General features: G+C 46.1%; 1 protein-coding gene across 1 annotated transcript in view; it reads left to right on the top strand.

The window, feature by feature from the left end:
* The first annotated feature begins 11,823 nt into the window (after positions 1-11,823).
* Pdlim1 (PDZ and LIM domain 1) overlaps positions 11,824-23,595 on the top strand; it is a 45,636-nt gene continuing 33,864 nt past the window's right edge. Inside the window, exon 1 of the mRNA XM_051146472.1 lies at positions 11,824-12,047. Coding sequence (XP_051002429.1) covers positions 11,952-12,047 — 96 coding nt within the window. The 5' untranslated portion in view covers positions 11,824-11,951. The remainder of the gene's footprint in view (positions 12,048-23,595) is intronic.

The following is a 23,595-nucleotide window of genomic DNA, read 5'->3' as shown; positions in this document are numbered from 1 at the left end:
AAACAAAACAATAAACCAAGGGTGGTAGCGTTCACTTCTAACCTCAGCATGTTGCGGGTGGAAACAGGAGGATCAGGAGTTCAAGGCCAGCCTGGGCCATATGGTATGGTGGGATATTTATTAATTGTAGGAAGCTTTTCTATCCCAGCTAACTCTCACATAATTGAGACAGAGATCTATTGATTTGTTTAACAAGCTTAAGCACAAGAACTGGGCAGGTACTATTTATACCAACTTTCTATGCTAGTCTGGCTACGGCCCAGCCACACAGCTCAGGTTACTTGCCAATGTTCATCCTGTCTGGGCTGGATCTGCTCTATCAGTCCACTTCCTGTCTCTAAAAGGACATGTAGGAAATTAAAGGATAAGAAAGACAGATGAGTCAAGGGAAAAGAACTCTAGGGAGACAGACTAGAACTTTCAAGGCAGTTGTATTAAGACATGCCATAGACAGGAAGTTAAGCTCCAACGAAGGCGCACCAAAGGGTCAACCCAGAGCAAGGGCAGGCCAGAGAAAGAAAAGTAACAATGACGCTCTATTTGCCTAGGGACAATAGAGTAGCCCCTAGACATTTAGGTAGCTTGGGCCCCTTTTTTACTTAAAGATACAACAACAGCAGCAGCAGCAGCAGCAGCAGCAGCAACAGCAACTACACCTGTCTTTGATCCTGTTTTTCCACCACTGTTCCTTCATTTACCCCTGTTCTTTTTACAGAAAAACTTCCCCAAAGATCAGTATATGCTTGTTATCTACAATTCTTCCTCCTCCCTCCTGAACCCCGATGCCCTCAGGAGTTCTCCTCAAAAACCCCGGTGACTGTCATGGCGTTAAGTCTTATGGTTGCCATCTGTCTTTGGGGAGCACTGAACATACCATGGCTCCTTCCTCATCCTTTCATGCTCCTCACGGACTTCCAGGAAGTCGCTCTCTTGGCCCTGACTCTGCTTCCTTGGTTCCTCCTCAGCCTCTTGTATTAACTGCCCCTAGTTTCCTGCACCACTGTCTGTAGTCTTTCTCCAATGCCTGGAGCCCTTCTCAGCTCTGGTTATTTTTTAAAAGATTTATTTCTGTATTATTACGTATACAGTGCTCTGTCTGCATGTACATCAGGCCAGATCACATTATAGATGGTTGTGAGATGCCGTGTGGTTGCTGGGACTTGAAATCAGGACCTCTGGAAGAGTAGTCAGTGTGCTTATCCTCTGAGCCATCTTTCCAGCCCCTCATCTCTAGTTTTTTTGTTTGTTTGTTTGTTTTTTAATCTCCCCTATATGCTGGTCCTTTGCTTGGATCTCTCTCCTGGAGCCCAGACCCCTACCTGTAACTGCTTGCTCCACATCTCCACCGAAGTGTTTAATGAGTGTCTGAGACTTCAGTATCTTAGCAACTAAACTCCCTGAAGAATATTCATTCTCAAAAGTTGCATCTCTCACAACCAGCCGCCCTCCTTTCAGTTAATGGCAGTTCTGTCCTATAGCTGCTGTTCAGGCCAAAGTCTCTAGATACCCTTGACAGGACCCCTGTGTCTTACCTCCTCTGTACCAGCAAGTGCTTGATTTTGGTTTTTGTTTGTTTGGTTTGATTTGTTTGTTGTTTGTTTGTTTGTTTGTTTCCAAGACAGGGTTTCTTTGTGTAACCGCCCTGGCTGTTCTGGACTTGCTTTGTAGACCAGGCTGGCCTCAAACTCGGAGATCTGCCTGCCTCTGCCTCCCGAGTGCTGGGATTAAAGGCATGCGCCAACACACCCGGTTTAGCAAGTGCTTTAAAATACAAGTGGAATCTAGGCACCAGTCAGATGCCTCTGCCCCTGCCCTGGGGCCAGGCCAATGATGTTATTTCACCTGGGTTACTCTACCACAGTGGTTCTCAGCTTTCCTAATGCTGCCACCTTTTAACACAGTTCCTCATGTTGTGGTGACCCACAACTATAAAATTATTTTCATTGCTACTTCATAACTGTAACTTTGCTACTGTTACGAATCAGAATGTAAAAATCTGTGCTTTCCAATGGTCTTAGGTAACCCCTATGAAAGGGTCCTTTGACCATTCCAAGGGGTTGTGACCCATTGGTTGAAAACCACTGCTCTAACAGCTCACCTGCTGATCCTTAGCTTTGGTGTCTTGCTTGCTAGTCCGTCTGTTTTCTCTTTGCTTTTGCATTTGTGTATGTGTATGTATGCAAGTACATGTGTGTATGCATATGTATGGAGGGCAAGACAACTTCAGGTACCATTGTGCCCTTCCTCAGGAACTACCTACCTCGGTAGGTTACACTGTTGTAGGTGTAAGATTATTATGTATTTCAAATGCTTATTTCTGTATCCTCCATGCCTGGTTGTAATTCTTATTCTGAGAATCTCCTGTCTCAGTGTTGTATAAAGTCTGCTCCCCAATTGTCCCCAATAAAGCAGCTTACAGCCAATCACTGAGCAGAGGAGAAAATAGGGCTGTACTTCCTGCCAGCCTGGGGAGGAGGAGTTAGAGGAGGAACGAGGGGATTCAGCCACAGGCAGAGGTGTAGGAGAGATGAAAAAAGATTCAGCTGGAATAAGGAAAGAACTAAAAAGCAAGTAACTTGGGGATTGGGGCAAAGATGGAGTCAGGAAAACATAGAGGGTTAAGAACAGACTTACACTGCTCAAGATTGTGTTGTGAAGCTTATTTTTAGACAAATATAAAAGAGACTCAATTATTTGTATGATAGTCAGGTTAGGAGAGAAACTAAGAGAAACAGACACAATTTAATAAAAAATAATGGTCAACACACTGTGTCTTATCAGGAAGTAGAGAGAGAAAGAGACAGAAAGACAGACACAGAGAGACAGAGACAGAGGGAGAGAGACAGAGACAGAGAGAGAGAGACAGAGACAGAGAGAGGAATACTGCTGTTCACCTGACTGCTGCTTCTCCCTCCCTCCTCTGTAGAGCCCTAACTCATGGAATGAAACACTCATTCAAAGAACATCTTTAGAGATACTCTCACAGACATATTCAGAGATGTGCCTCTTACTGATTCCAAATGCACTGGGTAGCTAAGAGTATCTCTCACGCTACTGTTAATGTTTTATTTATTTGCCTCATTTCTTCTTTGTCTCTCATCCCCAACTCAATATATATATCTATATCTATATCTATATCTATATCTATCTATCTATCTATCTATCTATCTATCTACATATATATATATATATATATACACTCACACATACATAGTTAATTCTTAATGATTTGAGAATAAGTTATATATATTGAATCCTTTTATCTGTAACTATGCTAGTATGTATTTCTTAAGGCTTATGAGTATTCTTTTTGTAAGCACAGTCCTATACCAACCAACAAATTAGATATTAATATGATACTTTAATTTACCAGATGGACCCTATTTTGTGAATTGATTCAATAACATCCTTGACAGCAGTTTTCACTTCCAGTACAGGGCTGAGCCTAGCATAAGCTATCACACGGAGGCTGTCTCTGCTCTCAATAATCTTAATATTTCCAGAGCCTTCCTTGTTTTATGACATTGCAGTTTTGAAGAACAGAGTCATTCCCACTCTTGCCTTGGTATGATACCCAGAACTCATTAAAACAAACAAATTGGGGGCTGGAGAGATGGCTCAGAGGTTAAGAGCACTGGCTGCTCTTCCAAAGGTCCTGAGTTCAATCCCCAGCAACCACATAGTGGCTCACAACCATCTATAATGAGATCTGGTGCCCTCTTCTGGTGTGCAGGCACACATGTGGGCAGAATACTGTATAAATAATAAATAATAAATAAACAAATAAATCTTAAAAAAGAAAGAAAACAAACAAACAAAAAACCAAATGAGAATCATTCAGCATATAGCTGTTGATTGAGACAAAAAAGAAATTAGTCCAGACAGTAGCACATTTTTCTCTTCCTCCTCCCTCCCCCCCTGCCTTCCTCCCCACTCCCTGTCTCGTTGTTACAAGCTCTCATGTACTCCAGGCTGGCCATTAACTCTAATCCTTTTGCCTCCACATTTCCAGTGGTTGGAATCAGAAGCATAGGCCATTGTGCCTGGCACAGTTGGTCTTTATACCATGTTCAAAGGAGCTGAAGTTCAGCCAGGATCATAGCTATCTTCACAGTCCCTTTCCCACCTTAATTTTTTTTCTGTCCTCTTTATCCTCAGACCTCTGTCCGAGTTCCCTCTTCCTACCATCTGGGCTTCATCAGTTCACATGACCAGTGGGTAGGTACTAAAGATAGAGAGGGCTAAGGGGTAGGCCTGGGGATGAGAGTAGATGACCTAAGAACACATTGCTCCATAGAGATGGCTGGGGCTCTTTTCCTTTCTGGAATATGGTTTGTATGAGGGAAATAGGCTTCAGTACCTGCAGTTGGCATTGTCACTGCCAGCTGGCCTCCTGCTCTAATCACTGAGCAGCAGTGCTGATATTACCCAAGGAACGGCCACAGTCACAAAGGGGCAGAGTTTAGGAAGTAACAGAAAAAAGCTGGACCCATAGAGAGTATGTAAGTCTAGGTCACAGCAGCGAGAAACCAACCACCCTCTTGGCGCCCCAACCTCATGGAAACTGTTCTGGTGTCCTTTATGTATCCTCAGATGCTATAAATAGTCAGCTTTAGTATCAGCTGTAGCCAGACCAGGCCAGCGGGACAGGCTGACAGTAAGAGGAAGTGGACTTGGCTGGGAAAGGATGGTTTCACAAAGAGTGGATACCTGGAATGAGAAGGGAAGAAAGAACGGTCATTGTCTGTTCCCACTGCATGATGCTTTGGCTCATTGGCATTCGGAGCCCTCCTCCCAAAATATCTAGCCTGCTCCTTAGCCAATAATGTTATCCGACGAGACCCTTCTCAGCCCTCTTACAACCTTGCTCATGCTGTCAGTTGCCTAGAATGGCCTATTTGCTTTAGCTCAGACTGTAAGAAATTAAAAAAATAATTTTAGATTTATTTTTATTTTATGTGCATGTGTGTTTTGCTTCCATGTATGTCTGCTGTTGACAGAGGTCAGAAGAGGGTATTGGATCCCCTGGAACTGGAGTTACATTTGGTTATGAGATGCCATGTGGGTGCTGGGAACCAAACACCTCTGGAAGAGCAACAGGTGCTCTTAAGCCCTCTCTCCAGTCTCATGTTTTTGCTCCTACTTAAAACAACATTATTTGAGAACTTCCTACATATGTACAGTGTATTTTGATCATATCAACCTAACACTCCGCTTCCAACTCCTCCCAGACCTACCACTTGTCACACCCCACTCCAATACCGTGTTCTTTTTTTTACTTTTTTTTTTTTTGTTGTTGTTTGTTTGTTTGTTTTTCGAGACAGGGTTTCTCTATGTAGCCTTGGCTGTCCTGGACTCGCTTTGTAGACCAGCTGGGCTCGAACTCACAGCTATCTGTCTGTCTCTGCCTCCCGAGTGCTGGGATTAAAGGCGTGTGCCACCACGCCTGGTTTACCGTGTTCTTTTTGTTTAAGATTTATTTATCTTGAGTGCTCTATCTGCATGTACCCCTGCAGGCCAGAAGAGGGCACCAGATCTCATTACAGAAGGTTGTGAGCCACCATGTGGTTGCTGAGAATTGAACTCAGGACCTCTTGAAGAGCAGCCAGTGCTCTTAACTGCTGAGCCATCTCTCCTGCCCTCCTCCCATTCCACCCCCCCCCCTCAGCCTTTAACCATCCATGGATTCAATCAGCAGTGTCCAAAAGTGTAGGGCTATGCACTGGACCATGGACCACCTACCAGGGAACACTTTCCCACCCCAGCAGCCTTCAGAAGCCAAAGTTCCTCAGCTGGGGGTGTGGCTTGGTGAACCCGTCCCCATTCAAGCCCAACTTTTTGATGGGATTGATCTCGCACTGGCAACTGTGAGTTCTTGAGTTCAGCAGCTCCTGTTATGCTCCTGCCAGTGGTCCAGGAAGATCTGGCCATCTCCCATCTGTGACATGAGGGCTTGAGGGGACCCTGGTAACTCTGAGTCATCTCCCCTTCCTCTGCATTCTTTACCTCCTCTGCCTCTCCCGAGGTCTGGTTCTAACCTTGAATTCTATTAGCATTTGCAAAGTACCCAGCATACACTGTAATTCAAGTGCGTTGTTTACTAAATGAGCAATGCTATGGATTATTCAAGTAGCGGGCTACAGCCGATGGGAAACCCTGACCCCAAGCGTCGGAACCTTTTTGGAGAGGCTGCCAGTGTGTGGTTGTGTGTGATAAAGTCTCATATTAGACGACGGGAAGGAAGTGTGTCTTTTGTGTATATTTGTCTGTGGCCATAGAAATTCTTATGTAAGGGTCTGGAGAGATGGCTCAGTGGTTAAGAGCACCACCTGCTCTTCCAGAGGTCCTGAGTTCAATTCCCGGCAACCACATGGTGGCTCACAACCATCTATAATGTGATCTGATGCCCTCTTCTGCAGATAAAGCACTCATATACAATAAATAAATAAATATTAAAAAAAAAAAGAAATTCTTATGTAAGATATGAAAAATGTGTCTGTTGTTTACTGTATGTGTGTGTTTTTTTTGTTTTTGTTTTTGGAAACAGGGTCTTATGTAGCCTAGGCTAGTCTGGAATTATGTACCTGAGGCTGATTTTGAACTAACGATCCGATCCTCCTGCTTTTATCCCCTACCAGCTGGGATTACAGCCGTGTACCCCGCCCCCTCCAACACCCTTGCCTGAACAATAGTAATGTGACCTTTTCTTGATTCTTTCCGTTCTCTCCCTCCCTTCCTTTTTTCCTTCCTGTTTTCTTTTCGGTACACGCCTTTTTTAGCCTCCGAAAAGACTTAGTACCACCTCTCCAGGTGTGACAATAGCCAGAAGACCTGTGGGCAACAACACACTTGGGGCCCTTGGGGCTAGCTGCTTCCTCTTCTAAGTATACATGGCAGGCCTCTGACCTGCCAACTCATAGGTCCACACCCTCCCCAGCCCAAAGCTATGCCTATCAGGCCCGGCTTCACTGGTGTCCTTGTGACCAGAGATGCCACGGAGCATGTTCTATGCACTTGAAATCTGAGAGGCACCCGATTCTGAGTGGCCACTTCCAGATTCCCTCCTAGGGAGAACAGGAAGCAGAAGAAAAGATTAATCAGGAGCTCAGCTGGGTCAGCACCCTTGAGTCTGTCAGCTAAGCTGGCCCGTAGGGCATTAGGACACGGAAACCTAGGAGCAGAATTGGCTTGCGCGGTTTAGGATCAGTGGGCGAAATTTTATTTGTTTTGCAAAGCTGGGAGTCATGTCTCAGTTCTTTTCACCGAAGAGTTGCAAGTCCCTCAGATGTCATTTGACCAGGTTCTGGGGCAGGCCCTGTGTCGGGCCTGGGAGACGCGGGCACCTGGCCCCAAGCATGACTGAGTCCAGAGTTCTTAGGAGTTCTGTCGCTTGCCCAGGTAGCTCCTGCCTCGCTTGGATCTGACTCTCAGGTCTAACCCCGACTTTAAACTCCTTCCATCACTGGGCTGGAAGTGCTCAGCCTGGTTGGAGGGCATCTGGCCACAGTCTCAGAGCTCCGGAACTAGTTCTGCTTTGGTCACAACTAGAGAGTGTGCCTTAGCCAAGTTCCTGGGCAAGTCCAGAACTTGTGGAGAGTAAGAGATTGTACGTAGACTGGAGGTTACAAGCCGGGCGTGGTGGCACACGCCTTTAATCCCAGCACTCGGGAAGCAGAGGCAGGCGGATCATTGTGAGTTCGAGGCCAGCCTGGTCTACAAAGTGAGCTCAGGATGGCCAAGGCTACACAGAGAAACCCTGTCTCCAAAACAACAACAAAAACAACAACAACAACAAAAAGGCTGGAGGTTACTTAGTACAGCCCTACACACCCTCAGTCTTACTGAGACGGGATTTTTTGCTTAGCACAGTCTCCGCACCCCAGGCATGGGCGTGGCCAGCTCCGCAGAGGCTAGACAGAGGAATTTGTACTGTTTTTGCAAGCCACCCTATCTGCTTTGGAAAACGTTAAGAGTGGGGAAATCTTCCGTGCTCCTTCCCCGACTCGGCTTCCTTGGGCACTGTCCCTTGGCCCTCCTCTCCTCCCCCCTCCCGCCCCCCCCCCATTCCATTCCTCCTGCAGTCTCTTTTCCCAACATCCAGCTGTTTGTTGAAGAGTGTTTAGGACAACAAACTCTATGGAATGCATTATAATAACAAGGCAAACTGAAGTTCAGGGGTTGGTTAAGGCCATTTGACCTGTATGGGGCAGGAGTCAAGCTAGGGTTTGAGAGGCAACTGTTAACTGTGTGTAAATAAGTAATGGCTTTTAAGGTAAAGCTTAGCTGTTTTTTTGAATATGAGTCTTTTGATGCTTAGGGAGGGAAGGGGAGATCAGATAGTAAGGGACCCATCCTGGGGGGGGGGGGGCGACGACTAGCTGTTCAGCATCCTAGGAGCTGAAGCCATCTGGTTGACCCTAAAAACTGCAACAGGAAACTGGCTTAAGAAATTCTCCCCAGTGCAAAGCGGTTTTTTGAACATTATTGTAGGTTCCCCCCACACACACCTATGTATATATATTTTTTAAATCGTGGTGTACAAATAATTTTGTGCATCCATTTCACATATTTTAAACTTCCTGAGAGGACTGAACGTAAGGCATCCTTCCTGCACATTGGGTAAGAGCTTTCGAGCTGCTGCCCCTTCTCACACAGTTTGAAAATACTTTCTCACAGTCTTCAGGGCTCCTGTTCTCATGTTGCTCACTGTGTCTTTACATGGCCGTAAGACACTTTGCCTCGTGTTTGTTATTTGTTATTTATTCAAGCTTTTTGCAATAATTACCTGTGTACATAGGACTTTCCTTCTTTTAGCTCATGCCTTTGGGATCTGTGCCCTGAGAGGGTGAAAGCATTGATGTTGTGTAGGTCCCTGTTCTACTGTGCAACAGGTCCATGCTAGCAAGAAACCTGGGGTGACTAAGAGGCAGGTCTTGCCCTCCGGGAGCACAGGAGCTGTCGTCTTTCTTTCTTTTCTTTTCTTGTGTTTGTTTTTTGTTTTTGTTTTGTTTTGTTTTTTGAGACAGGGTTTCTCTGTATAGCCTTGGCTGTCCTGAACTTGCTTTGTAGACCAGGCTGGCCTCGAACTCACAGCAATCTGCTTGCCTCTGCCTCCTAAATGCTGAGATTAAAGGTGTGCGCCACCATACTGGGCTTGAGCTGTGGCCTTTCAGCTTTTTCTCACTAGGGCACAACATATTCAAGACTGCTAAATAGGTGACATTTGCTGAGGTCCCCAAATTCTGCAGAGACTTAAAAGCACTAGTGTCCTTCCTTTCTTTTTCTCTTTTTAAAATATTGGGCATTGAGGGCTGAAGAGATGGCTCAGAGGTTAAGAGCACTGGCTGCTCTTTCCGAGGTCCTGAGTTCAATTCCCAGCAACCACATGGTGGCTCACAGCCATCTGTAATGTGATCTGGTGCCCTCTTCTGGTGTGCATGAAGACAGTGTACTCATGTACATAAAAGAAATAAGTTTTTAAAAAAATATTGGGCATTGAATGCAGTTACTCTACATACAAACATGGTTATGCAGAGCCTGTCATGGTGGCTTAGGCCTGAAATCCTAAGCAATTGGAAGGCAGAGGCAGGCAAATCTCTGCAAGTTCAAGGCTACTCATGGTATATAGTGAGACCTCGTCTCAAAAAACTAAAACCCAGGGTCAGGTAGATGGATCCACTGGGTAAATTTAGGCTTTTGTCACCATACCTGTCCACTGAATTTGAACTCTAAAAGGGGGAAGGAGACAACTGACTCACACAATGCTAATAAATTACTATTTGAGTTGCTGGGTTGAATTTCATAAGAAATTGTGTAATTACTGATCAGTTGGCATTAGGACCAAATTTCCAATAATTTCTGAAGTGTCCCAACACACCCCTGTGATTTTGTGCTATGCCATAATGCAAAGTGGCATCACTGACACTGACAATTATAAAATCAAAATATTGATCAACTCTGAAAAACGATGAAGCTACTCTATGTCCTGTCATATTAGATATTCAGCCAGGATTTAATTCTCTATGTAAAAATAAAACCAAGCACATTTGCCTCTTAGGCAGCAGGTAAACTTGTTTTTTTTCATTAATAAAAAGTGAAATTATGTGTATACCAAAGATTTGTGTGTGTGTGTGTGTGTGTTCCTGTGTGAGAGGACACGTTTGTGTGGGTGCAGTCTGTACGCACATGCATGTGGAGGTCAGAGGACAACCTTGGTCTCATTCCTCAGGTACCTTGCATCTTTTGTCTGAGACAGTCTTGCACTGGCCTAGAACTTCACCAAATAAACTAGACCAGCTGACCAGGGGACTCCCCATCCATCCATCCTGCAGGCGCTGGGATTTCAGATGCTTGTCACTGAGCTCAGAGTTTCAGATGAGTTCTGGGGAATCAAATTCAGGTGCTCACTCATTTCAAATATTTTAGTGACTGAGTCATTGCCCCAAAATCTTCAAAATAAATGGACTTAACATTTTAAAGTAACTGTTTGGTGTTTATCTGTTTTACACACCTATATACTCGAGGCAAAATTTTTCCTGGGTGAAAAGGAGTTGAAAATGGAAGAAGTTTTAAGGTCTGGTTGAGAAAACAGGGATGAACTTGATTTCTAAAACAGAGCAAATCAGAAGCTGGAGAGGTGGCTTAGCAGTTAAGAGCACTGGCTGTTCTTCTAGAGGACCCAGGTTCGATTTCTAGTACCCACATGGCAGCTCACAACTGCCTGTAACTCCAGCTCCAGGGAATGTGAGCACCTTCACACAGACATACATTGGAGGTTCACATATAAGCATATAAATCCACATATAAACAAATCATTTAGGGAAAAAAATGAGTAAATCATTCCCAAATACAGACATTTATGCTGGGTGAGGGGGGAGATGGTCCTTTCATGTGTAAATCTGTGCACAGAACTCCGCAGAATGTTGGCCACTGGGATGTCTAGGGGAAGGGTATTCCGGACCAGACCTGGTGGCGATGCTCTGAGTGGGAGGCCTATGTGACCAAAGTTGGAGGAGATGGCTCACAGCAGATTGAGGTCCTTCTGTGGGTGGCCTTAGAGGCATTTAAGCGGTTGGGTTTTTTTTTTTTTTTTTTTCTTAGTGTGAGGAAGCACTTGGTGGACAGCAGGAGCTGTGGTTTAGTCCGGTTTGAGAACGTGCTCTGTAGTTCATAGCAGAAACTGTTAGGAAGCTTAGAGCCCGGGAGTTTCCCCTCTCCGTTTTCCAGGCATTGGCCCACCCGGGACTTCAACTCCAATCCGAAGGAAAGATTTCTAGGAAAGTCAGGGAGCCTAATTATATGCCCCCCCCCCCACCCCGTTACGGTCTCATCAGCATTGGAAAACTTCCAAGGCGGCCCAAGGAGCCTGGGAAGTGATGCAGTAGCAACCTCAAGTTGTTGCGTAGGAGTGTCTATTAACCTCGGGCAGCCTCACGACTTCATCTCTAACGTGAGACTAGAGAGCCTTCTAATAGCGTCACGTGAGCTCACCTGAAAGCACTTCTTAAACCTCTCTACGGTTTCCAAAAAGCAAAAGTGAAAACGGCTTTTTGCAAAGCACACTGCGTGGGTTTGTAAGGTCCACTGCGGGTGGGGACGTGGCTCAGGTGTCACCCAGCACTCACGTTGGGCTAGGAGGAGCAGGGAGGCTGTACGTATGGCGGGAGGAGATGCGGGAGGAGGTTGAGGTTGCTGGGCGGAGTCGCAGAGCCCGCTGTGACCAGAGTCTAGTAAAGCCTACGGGCCCTTTGGGAGAGGAGGCGCGCGGGCCAGGCGGGGCTGCAGGGACAAGTCCGGGGCGGATCTGTCCCCGCCCTCACTCGCGTCCCCGCCCGCCCTAGGATCTCCCAACTCGCGCTGCGCGCTCTTTCTCCGACAGCTGCTCCGGGAGCCCAGCGCGCAGTGCTGTACAGTGCCTTGTCCGTCTGTCCCCCCTCCGATTGTGCCTAGCGATGACCACCCAGCAGATTGTTCTCCAGGGCCCAGGACCCTGGGGTTTCCGCCTCGTGGGCGGCAAGGACTTCGAGCAACCTCTCGCCATTTCCCGGGTAAGAGTGTCCTGGGACGCGCGTGGGAACAGGGCGCTTCCGTGGGGGTGGCGGCACGCTGTGTTCCGAGGGAAATCTAGGAGGCTGGAACCCGGAGGGGAACGCAGTGGGGCCCATCCAGGTGCGCTGTGCGCCGAGCGCTCTGTGCCATTCGCCGCGTCTTCCCGGCTGCCGCACTCTGTAGCAAGAGGGGTTCAGTGCGTGCCGAGCCAAGGCCAAAGACAGTTTTCTTCCTGGGCCCCGGAAGCGTGGCGCTGCCCGGCAAGCAGACGTGCTTTGTGCCGGGGCGTGGAGACCCATGGGTCCGCACGTCCTCCTCTTCACTGTGGAAGAGTTGGGGAAAGCTGCAGAAAGTTCTGGGAAGTGAATGGGAGTACAGAGGTGTTCCCTGGAAGGCTAGTGGGATTCCTTTAGCTGAAACAACTATTTTACACTCTTAGGATTTGACCCATGGCTGGCTCTCAGCTCCGTAATGCCTTTCACGGGAAACACTGGAGTTGGGAAATAACCCCAGACAAACCTTTGTTGTCTCGCGCCGACTAAGGTGCCCTCCAGGTTATCCGCGATAAGCCCATTTCCATCTGGGTAAAAGTATTTCCAACTGTGCGTGGTAGTGGCGATGATTGAAAACTTCTTAAGCTGGGTCTCATTTCTGGGAGGGCCCGAAGCCCGTCGCGGACTGCTAGATCTGTGACCCATAAATGAAATATTACCCCCCGCCCCGTGAGAATCAGGCTCAGTATATGGAGGTTCACACTTTGGCCATGTGATCTGGGTCAAATACAAGGAATGTGTCTCACTGAGTGTCAACATTTTCAGCCCTTTCAGATAGAAGGTGTGTGTGTTGGGGTGGGGTGGGGGGGTGGGGAGGTAGAAGGGAGAGGGAGAGAGGGGGTAGGTGGGGGGAGGGAGGGAGGAAGAGAGGGAGGAGAGAAAGAGAGAGAGAGAGAGAGAGAGAGAGAGAGAGAGAGAGAGAGAGACAGACAGACAGACAGACAGACAGACAGACAGACAGAGACAGAGAGCGAGCGCAAGCAAGCGCTGGGAGTGGGGGCGTTACTAAATATCTTTTGATTAAGAAGGAGAGGAAAAACCTGTAGCAATCCCTAGCCTAGAGGGACCACATGCCATTCTTTCCTACATTTGCCAGCTGAAGCTGACCTTAAACTTGTTTCCTCAATCTTATAACTGTCCCTATTTCCTCCCCCCCCCCCCTTGGAGGAGTTCTGGCGGGGAAAATGGAAGTGAACGATCCCGATGGCTCCTCTTGCCTTACAGCTGGAGGAATCAGATGGGAGCTGTGATAGCACCTGGCCTCCTCTTGCCTTTTCTGCCAGCCACAGCGCCACTCCCGCTTTCTTCCAGATGGGCCTAGCCCGGCAAGGAGCTCTTTGATCACCCTACTCCAGATGAATAAGCAGCTCAGTTTTAAGACTGGGTCTTCCGCTAGCTATTCTCATCTTCTAGAGGTTTCTTTGTTGTTGGAGATGTGAGCTGTTTTTCCCAGACTCCAGCCAAACTTCTCAAGCATGGGATCTCTGCCTTAACCAATCTGGACCTCTTACTCCAGGCCTGGCCTAGGACTTCACCTGACTGTGCCTAGTATATCCTGGCAGATGGAAGACAAATGCTCGCCCGTGGAGAGCACTGCCTCTGCACATTTAGAGTTGATTACCTCATGGTCCGGTTGTTCCCCCTCTTTGTGTCTGTAATTAACCTGTCAGCCTTCTCAACTTCTGAGCAACGTTCTTTTTAAGCAGGGGAGGATGTCTGTTGAAAGGGTAGTCACGCTTGTCTTTTTTTTTTTCTTCGAGACAGGGTTTCTCTGTGTAGCCTTACCTGTCCTGGACTCGCTGCTTTGTAGACCAGGCTGGCCTTGAACTCACAGTGATCCGCCTGCCTCTGCCTCCTGAGTGCTGGGATTAAAGGCCGCCTGTGCCACCAGGCCCAGCTCACGCCTTGTCATTTTGGCTGCTTCTAAAAATGCCAGCTGGGAATATAGCTCAGATGCGTCTGGCTCGGAATAGAAATGAAGATGGTGTGAAGTGGAAAACACAATCGCTTTGGATCTTTACGTATTAATTAATTTTCCTTCTCTCTTTTTTGAGATAGAGTCTTGAGTATCTCAGGATGGTTTTGAACTCTGTATGCGACCAAGGATGACTTTGAACTTCTGATTCCCCTGCCTCCCATCTCCCGGAGTGCTGGGATGTGCCACATGGCAGGGTTACGTAGTGCTGAGGACCGAACCCCAGACTTCATGCGTGCTGGACAAGCACTGGGCCAGCTGAGCTACATCTCTAGTCCCCGACTCCTGTGGTTTTTATAGTTCACACTCATGTCGAATGAGCACACATCACATGTGTGCAAACTCCTCAGACCCGAGAGGCCACAGCTCTGGAGGGAAGCTAATCTTCATTATGACTGTGGCAAGAATTTTAATTGAAAAGTGAAAGTGACTCAGAGATACTGACATTATGTTACTGGCTATATCACTTTGTCTTTTCACCTGCTAGCTTGGGGGATGAGGAAGTGACTGTCATAAAGAGATTGTGGCATGGGTGGTCTAGAGTCTAGTTCTTATCCAAGCTGTACCTAAGGTGAGGTGTTTTTTGTTTTTTTTTTGTTTTTTTGTTTTTTTAATCACTGCAGCAGGGTAACAGCAGCCCTTGGCTACCAGTTGAAGAGTGCAGAGTGCTATGTAAACAGTGAATAATGGTGAGCTGTGAGCGTTGGTAAAGACTCTGCCTGCTTTCTGGCTGGTGCGTTCTCCATTTATTATCCTGGGTGGATATAGTTTGCTAGTACATTTTTGTGTGAGTAGACTTGCAGTCTCCAAGCCAAAGCAAGCCATAAAATTAGGCAGGGAGAGGAGTGCCTCTTACTTAAATAACCGTGTTTGCTTTCTCTTCCATGAATTATTCTGGTATTGGCTCCAGCCTTTTGTTAAAGTGCTAAAGCTGAATAAAACTCCAGTAGTTGTGTGTATTGGAGATATTCGTTTTTTTCTAGGCACATTTTCACTGATTGAACATCTTTACAGACACACACTGGTCAGAATATACAATGTTGGTGGAACATCGAAGGGTCAGTAATGTCGCCCTGTGCTGACATCCAATAATTATTCTGTGCTTTTCTTTCTAGTTTTACTGACTAACTGGGCATCCTAAACACTAGATGCTGAATTTTGCCTGTTTTTGGACAGACTTACAGAGAGCATTTTATATTCATTGCATGTGTGGCTTCTATTACTTCCTGTGCTCTCTATGTTACTGTGAGACACTTAAGCTCACAGTGCAAATTTCTAATATAAATGGACATAAACTAGTTTTTTTCCTACCTCATATCTCATTTAAGGCTCCTGTCTTTGACTCCCTGCTGTTGTAGGCACTTAGTACTTAACTGCTCTCAGAAGTATTTTTCTGCAGCCATGAGTGTGTGTGTGTGTGTGTGTGTGTGTGTGTGTGTGTGTGTGTGTGTATGTGTGATGTGTGTTCCCTCCTTTGTAAGTTCTTATTTCCTCTACTAGCTGTCAAGGGAAACCTTTAGATAATCCACACTCATGCTGAACTTGCTTTCTGTTGGGCTGTGTTGACTGTTTTTCTCTCTGGCAACTGAGCCAAGACAGGAAGAGGTGGGGCCAGAGATAAGGGGCTGCTCTTAGCTGGAGCTGCCACTTGATTGCCCCTTGAGTCCGGGGGAACCCTTTGTTGAGAGTTTTATAGAAGTGCTTGTGCCATTGGCCCATGGCTGGTTAATAATGGCTACTCTGTAGCCAGAGGCCTTTTCTGATTTTTTTCAAGAGGGCTATTTCCAGATTCAAGTAGATTTTTACATCATGTCATCAAGGTTGGAAGAGCAGAGCTTACCAGTCAAGCTATAAAAAGAAAGACAAGTCTAAAACTGCCCGGTGTGTATTAAGGGCCCTGAGCTGCGTGTCTGCATTGTGTGCAGTAAATCACCTCAGAAGCCATAGCCCTCCAGCTGATTGAGGCTGACCTGAGGAGAAGGGAGGCATCCAAGAGACTGACCTGACATGGAAGCTTGAGCCTCCTTCCTCAGCCCTGACCATGGCGGTTAATTTTCTTTTTAAAATTAGGTTCTGAGTTTTTGTTTTGTTTTGTTTTAATTTTCAGATTTGTTTTATTTTATTCTATAGGCGTTTTGCCTGCATGTGTGTATGTGCACTATGTGTGTGCCTTGTACCTGTGACAGTAAGAAGAAGGTATTGGAGTCCCCTGGAACTGGAGTTGCAGGTGGCTATGAGCTGCCATGTGGGTCCTAGGAATCAAACCCAGGTCCTCTGCAAGGACAATAAGTGCTCCTAACTACCTAGCCAACTCTCCAGCTCCATGCCCCTTAGTTTTGATGAAGAATGGAGCAGGGACAATAGCTTTCAGATACTGCATCTGGAGTGGTACTCTCCTGGCCTCGTCAGGACTGGGAAAGGTACTGCAGTGGTTGCTGTGTGCCAGGCCAGGCTAGGGCTGACCTCCGAGCTACCTGCTTGCCCCCAGACCTTGCCTTTCAGATGTTCTGTGGACAGGGAAGCACAAGAGGCTGCAGGTTGGGTAATTTGTTTTCATTTACATTAAAAAAAAAGGTTGACTCACCTGCTTCTTAACTTCCTTGTAACTGAGTGATTAAGGTTATAAATGCTCAAAAGTGCCTATCTTATAAAATTAATTTTTGAAGCATGGCTTATTTCTAATGGGCCGTGTGTGTGTGTGTGTGTGTAGAACTGAGAAAGGAGAAGCTGGAAGGATGTGACCTGGTACTGTGTTCAGCCTAGGGATCCAAGCAGAGCTCTTGTCCAAGGCAGCTCAGTAGGTGACCCTATGTAACTCACGTTTCTGCTCTGTAAAGGTGAATAAGATGATAAGCGGATCCTGGTTAATAGGACTTGCTGCTCTCTCAGAGAGAGCACCCATGTCAGGTGGCTCACAATTGCCTAAAAACTCCAGCTCTAGGGGAACACCCTTTTCTGGCTTCCTTGGACACCAGCACACACACAGGGGGTGTGTTTTAGGGGACATACATTTTTAACAAATGATGGCTCGAGGGCAAGTCAGTTGCGCTTGTATCCTTTGAAGAACAGAGCTTAGTCTCTTCTGTAGCATCACTTGTGCCTTCAACTGTGAAGTGATTGAGAGAATTTACTAGAAGTTCAGGAATATTTTCAGATGGACCCATGTTGCTAATCATAAAAGCATACATGTATATACATGGAAAAGATTCATATGAGAAGTATTTATTTCATCTACTTGCAGTAATCAGAATAGCTAAGACATCTATAGTAGGTCTTTTTAATATGAAAGACACCATTCTAAGTAATATCTTCTGTCACTGATTCTCATGGATACCTAGTGAGGTAGGTACATTGAAGAGTCTCATTTTATAGAGAAGGGTGCTAAGGCATGGAAATATTGCTTGCCTATGTCATACAGCAGTGAGTGGCTAGGCCCGCTAGCTCCAAGGGCCTGTCCTCGTCAGAGTCAAGCATTCTAATAACTACTGACCCATTGCATCACCCTCTTCCATATACTCCACAACCCATGACCAAAGCGAGTACAGACCCAGAGCGCATTGCCAAGGAGGCTGCTGGGTAGCTTCAGTCACTGTTCATGGCAGTGAAGATTGTATTGCCAACAGTGTTACTCAGCACAGAACTCCAGGGAAACCTAATGCTGGTCTGAGCATCACTGTGAAGAGTAGGACCCTCTTGGGCATCTTACCCTGTAGTCCCTTGTACCTGTGAGGCCTGGCTGGGGTGCCTGTGTCATTGCCAGTAAGCCATGTCAGTTGAGCCATGTTCAAGATGCAGTATACCTATGTGATGGTTTGAATAAGAGTGGCCCCCATGGGCTGGAGAGATGGCTCAGAGGTTAAGAACACTGACTGTTCTTCCAAAGGTCCTGAGTTCAATTCCCAGCAACCACATGGTGGCTCACAGTCATCTATAATAAGATTTGGTGCTCTCTTCTGGTCTGTAGGCAGAATACTGTATACATAATAAATAGATTAAAAAAAAAAGAGTGTACCCCATAGGCTTGTATATTTGAATACTTGGTTACCAGGGAATGCCACTATTTGAGAAAGATTAGGATGTGTGGCCTTGTTGGAGGAAGTGTGTCACTGAGGATGGACTTGGAAGTTTCAAAAGTCTGTGCAGGCCCAGTGTCGGTGTCTCTCTCTGCTTTGCAGATCAGGATGTAGCTCCCAGAACTGCCTTAGTATCATGTGTGCCACCATGCTGGACCAAACCTCTGTAACTGTAAGCAAGCCCTCAGTTAAATGCTTCTTTTTCAAGAGTTGCCTTGGTCACGATGTCTCTTCACATCAGCGGGACAGTGACTGAGATGACCTTCAAAAACCTGACACAGAACAGTTAGTAATTTCTGTACGGTTCTAGAACCATTCTGATTGTTATACTGCTTTTAGCTTCATGGTGGAGGGGAGCAGACGAGGTCTGAGCTGTACAGTGCATTCCCTTTTTTGTAGTACCATAGGCATGAAAAAACGACACGCTGACCTTGTAAGAGGCCAGCTTCTCAACAGTGTTTCAGAGTGTCATTTTTACAGATATTGTAGCAAATTAATTAGCCTATATCAGATCAGATAATAAGGACATAGATATGATTTTTATAAGATAATGATGCCTAAATGCACATGGATTAAATTCAGATGATGCAGAGATGCTTTGCAAAAGTATTATGGCTGGGCGTGGTGGTGCACACCTTTAATCCCAGCACTCGGGAGGCAGAGGCAGGTGGATCGCTGTGAGTTTGAGGCTAGCCAAGGCTACACAGAGAAACCCTGTCTCGAAAAAAAAAAAAAAAAAAAGTATGAAAATGCTCATACCTCTAAAACTAAAACACCTGCCCTAACTCTACAATTCTAGTCAGATACTGAGTAGAAATGAATCCATTTGAGCATCGAGAGACATATTTGAGAAAAATTACATTTTTTTTCCTTTTTAGATTTACTTATTTTACTTTGTATGTATGAGGATTTTGCCTGCATGTGTGTTTATTAACATGTGCGTGCCTGGTACCCACTGAGTTCAGAAAAGGAAGTTGGGCTGAGCTTGAGTCCCTCTGCAAGACCAGCAAGTGCTCTTAACTACTACTGAGCCTCTTTCCTGCCCTAGTGGTCCCAATTTTCTAAATAATTCAGATAGCTATTAACAAGAATAATGTGTAGGCAAATGCCTATTGAGTCACATAACATAAACCCCACAACAGGCTGGCAACATGGCTCAGCAGGTAAAGACCCAAGGTTTACCTAGAGTCTTAAATGTCAGAATTGGGGCAAATCTTTGCCGAAAGGTTTGTGACAATTGAGGTTTGAAAATTCGCATTTGGGTTCTTTTATCAGGTACATTTTTTTTTTTGGTGGGCAGGGCGGGATGAATTCATTAGGCATTATGGTGACAGTTTGTGTTCTTGTCCCTGTGTGCATTATACTTAGTGAGTGTGGCTGTCACAAAAGACTCAGAAGTCATATATGGAAGTTCAGGAGGCTGAGGCAAGATTGCTGCAAATTCCAAACCTTGAGCTACTTAGTAAGTTCCAGTCTAGCCCTCACTATAAGTGTGAGATCCTGTCTGAAAAAGCAAGGAAACAACCCCAAATCCCTCAAAGCAGAAGGTCAAATGGAAAAGTGTGGGAAAAGATGAAGGTAAAAAGCCTTTTCCAGCCACACTTCATGGAGGCTGACACTGTTAGCATCTGGTTATAAAACTTCCCAGCTGTTTTTCATGTAAATTACATTTTCAGAGTTAATTAGTGTCGTATGGTGGATTATGTAGACTTCATTGTTCTGTATTTTTCATTGTAGTTTTGTTATAACAAATGAAGAATTAAAGACAGCTTGGTATCCCCAGGGAAATGTATATTTTGGCTTCAGCTGGATGTAGGGTTAAACCCTTGTCTTGCCTACTCTTCCCCCTCCCCAAGGGGTTCACTGTATAACCTGGGCTGTCCTAGAAATCCTCGACCGGGCTGGCCTTGAACTCATAGAGCTCCACGTGTTTCTGCCTCCCAGAGTGCTGGGATTGAAGGCCTGCGCCACCACACCCAGCTTAGCCCACTTCTTACTTGTATGTGACGGATAGGTAGGCCCCTGAACACTCAGCAGCTGTTTGTGAAGTGGGAATAATAGTATTTACCCTCCAGAGGTTATTGCAAGGGTAGGCGGTACAATGTAAGCAGCCTAGCTCTCTGGGTAACCAGTAGCAGGCACCAGGTTATGGCATACGATTAAAGAAGTTTTGATGGTAGCTACTTTTTAAAAGTAATTAAAGTCTTTTTCCTTTCAAAAATTATTTTATTATTTTATGTGTATGGGTGCTTTGCCACACACACATGTATAACTGTGTGGCTGGTGCCCCTGGATCCGCTGGAACTGGAGATACAAATGGTTGTGAACTGCTGTGTGGGTGCTGGGAATCTAACCCTGGTCCTTTGGAAGAGCAGCCAACTTTGTGTGTGTGTGTGTGTGTGTGTATGTATGTGTGTGTGTGTGCGTGCACGCATGTGTGAGCATATGTACATTGTGGATGGCAGTGGTAAGGGTTGTTTTATGGTATGCATAGTCATCATAGGCTTTTGGATGCTTGAGAATTGATGTACGGAGAAATTAGGGTATTCTTTTTACTGCCAGGTCTTTTACCTTCCTGGGCCTTCAGAACGGTGATAGCTCAGACCAGGAGAGCAGCGAAAGCTCTCTGAACTTCTGCCTCCGCGGCGCACTGACTAGGAAGCTGGCTTAGGGCACAGCCCATCTACAAGTACCCAGTCTACTTAATTGCCGCATTTCCTGGAGAAAGTGGTTATAGGTTAACCGAGAGCCTCCTGAAGTAGTATTGTCTCAGACCAGCCCATGTGTCCTCATGCGGTGTATGCAGCTTTGATGTGGCTCCGGGGCCTGGGTGGCAGCCTGGACCCACAAACTGCAAGCCAAGAGAGCCCAAGGGAGGCGCTCACATTCGGCATTCAGATGTGGCAGGCAGGCTGCTTCTGTGTTTCTCCACCGCCACTTCAGACTGTCCCATTTACACCTAAAAACCCCGACATAGCGACATAGCCGTTAGATCAAGAGACTGTGCTCTAACGCCTGTGTGCCGTTGTAACGGAACTTGAATTTCATGTTTTGTTAGTCCAGGGAATGCAGCATTATTTATGTTTCCTTTCTCACTTTGCGCTCCATGGATTTAAGGCAACTTACAACACCAGAAACACACCCTTGTGATATTTAAAACACGAGGACATACTTAAGAATTAACGAACTGTTTGGAACATAGAAGCGGAAGCAGCAGCGTCCCAGGAACTTTACATCACTTGGTCTCTGTAATTGCACACTGATTTTGGCTGTGAGTGTTCTGGCCAGGGTGAAAACGAGAACCATGTTGAGTGAGTTAGACATCTGGGCTGACATGCCTCTTACAATTCCATTTTTTGTTTGTTTGTTTGGTTGGTTTTTTGAGACAGGCTTTCTCTGTGTGGCCTTGGCTGTCCTAGACTCACTTTGTAGACCAGGCTGGCCTCGAATTCACAGAGATCCACTTGCCTCTGTGTCCCAAGTGCTGGGATTAAAGATGTGTGCCACCACACCTGGCTTATAATTCTTGATTTTAGGTCCTTCCTAGAGGTTGAGCAGCACTGAGATGGCTGTTCTCTCCCTCTTCCTTTCCCCCTCCTCCTTTTCTTCTGTCCTTACCTCTATCCCTTCACCCCTCCTCTCCCTCTTTCCTTCCTCCCTTCTCTCCCCTTTTTCTTTTTGCCATCTGGTGGGGGTAGGTGGGGAGATGGGGGTGGGGGTGAGGAATCGAGAGAGAGAGAGAGAGAGAGAGAGAGAGAGAGAGAGAGAGAGAGAGAGAGAGAGAGAGAGAGAGAGAGAGAGAGAGAGAGACACTTCTACTTGAAGGTCTTCAAAAGGCCCTCCTATGTGTGGGAGTATGAATCCTTCAGGTTGTTTTTAGAAGATCTGGGCCTCTCGGTTTAAGTGTTTATTGTCTGTCTAGTGATTTAACTTCATGCAGGGAGAAATTATTAAAAACAAAAACAAAAACAAAAGTCCTGCCAGGCGTGGTGGCACATGCCTTTAATCCTAGCACTCGGGAGGCAGAGGCAGGTGATCTCTGTGAGTTCAAGGCCAGCCTGGTTTTGCTAGGGAACTTACAAAGCAGAGATTAGGGGCTGAGCGTGTCACCTAATGGTAAGAATGTGTGCTGAACATGCCGAGGGCCCTGGGTTTGATCCCCAGGACAGAATAAAGGAAAATGAATGAGTGCATGGCTGTTTCTGGATCCTTCTGTGTAGATCTGAGATGGCATGGTGCTCTGTGTATATTTTATCCCCTGTCCTCAGGGGATCTGGTAGCTAAGAGGTCGTGACTCAGTACCACATCCTTGCAAATACAGCTCTGAGCTAGTGGGAGCTGGGTCAATTTCCGGCCCCAGATTTAGAAGCCAGCTCCAAGGGGCAAGGTGAGTGGTGTTCTATTAACACTGAGGAAACGGACCTGCAGGCCTAGCCAAAGGGAAAGTTAGAAAATCATTTGAATAGAAAGTTTTTTTCCCCCCCTTCAAAGTGGGGAGTGGCATCTATGCCTCAGAACATATAAAACAACTGACAAATGCTTGGCTAAAACTCTCACATCTATAATAGAGCGACAGTTGATTAATCATCCAGTCTGGGACACTTATTTTTATTCCTCTCTTGTTACAAGGTCTTCCTTGGTAGCCCAGGCTGGCCTTGAATAAATTGTCGATCGTAGAGTGGCCTTCTACTTCGATCCGGCACCATGAGTGTTGGGGGTGTAGTGTGCAGCGTCACTCCAGGCTCGTTGGAATACTTGAGAACAAAATGGGGTGCTCTCCAGAGTTACGAGGAAATGGGTGACTGACCTGGTCAAACAAAGGTGTCTGGTAATCCTAGCTATGAAATCTTTCTTTTATTTGGTGCTGGGGGCTGAACCCAGGGTTTTGCCACCATGGAGTTCCACCTTAGCCCATGATAAAGTGCTTTACTCGTAAGTGTGCTTTTCATGGCTTTTGAACTGAGCCTCCAGTCCCAAACTCATTTGTATGTGTGACCCAGGAGGCAACATAAGTGAAGCCGAAGTAGAAAGAAGAATCACTGTACGAGCGATGACAAATGGCAGCTGACACTCGGTCTCTGTGCTGGGGCAGCAGAGCACGATGGGGCTTGTGGCTAAGTGGGTGGCATGTTTCTCATTTAGAGGGACAGAGCCTCCTCAATTGGTGCTGATTGTTGCCATATGGAAATATAAGCCCAGAAATGCCAGAGTTTTCACAAGCACAGGATCTATGGGTTTATGTGAAATTTACCAATATGTGATTTAGATTAAAAACTAATACAAAACAACCTTGACTGTGGATCAGTTTCACCTGATGGGTCGGCTGTCAATTTCAAGTGCACAAAGGACTTGGGTTTTAAGTAGGAACCTCCTAAAGACCCACTAAGACAGTGGTTCCCAACCTGGGTTCTCAACCTTCCTAATGCTATGACCCTTTGAAGCATGT

This window comes from Acomys russatus, chromosome 5 (genome assembly GCF_903995435.1).
Source record: "Acomys russatus chromosome 5, mAcoRus1.1, whole genome shotgun sequence".
Taxonomy (NCBI): domain Eukaryota; kingdom Metazoa; phylum Chordata; class Mammalia; order Rodentia; family Muridae; genus Acomys; species Acomys russatus.
Note: the sequence above shows the minus strand (reverse complement) of the source record. Positions and strands in the feature narration are given on the sequence as shown.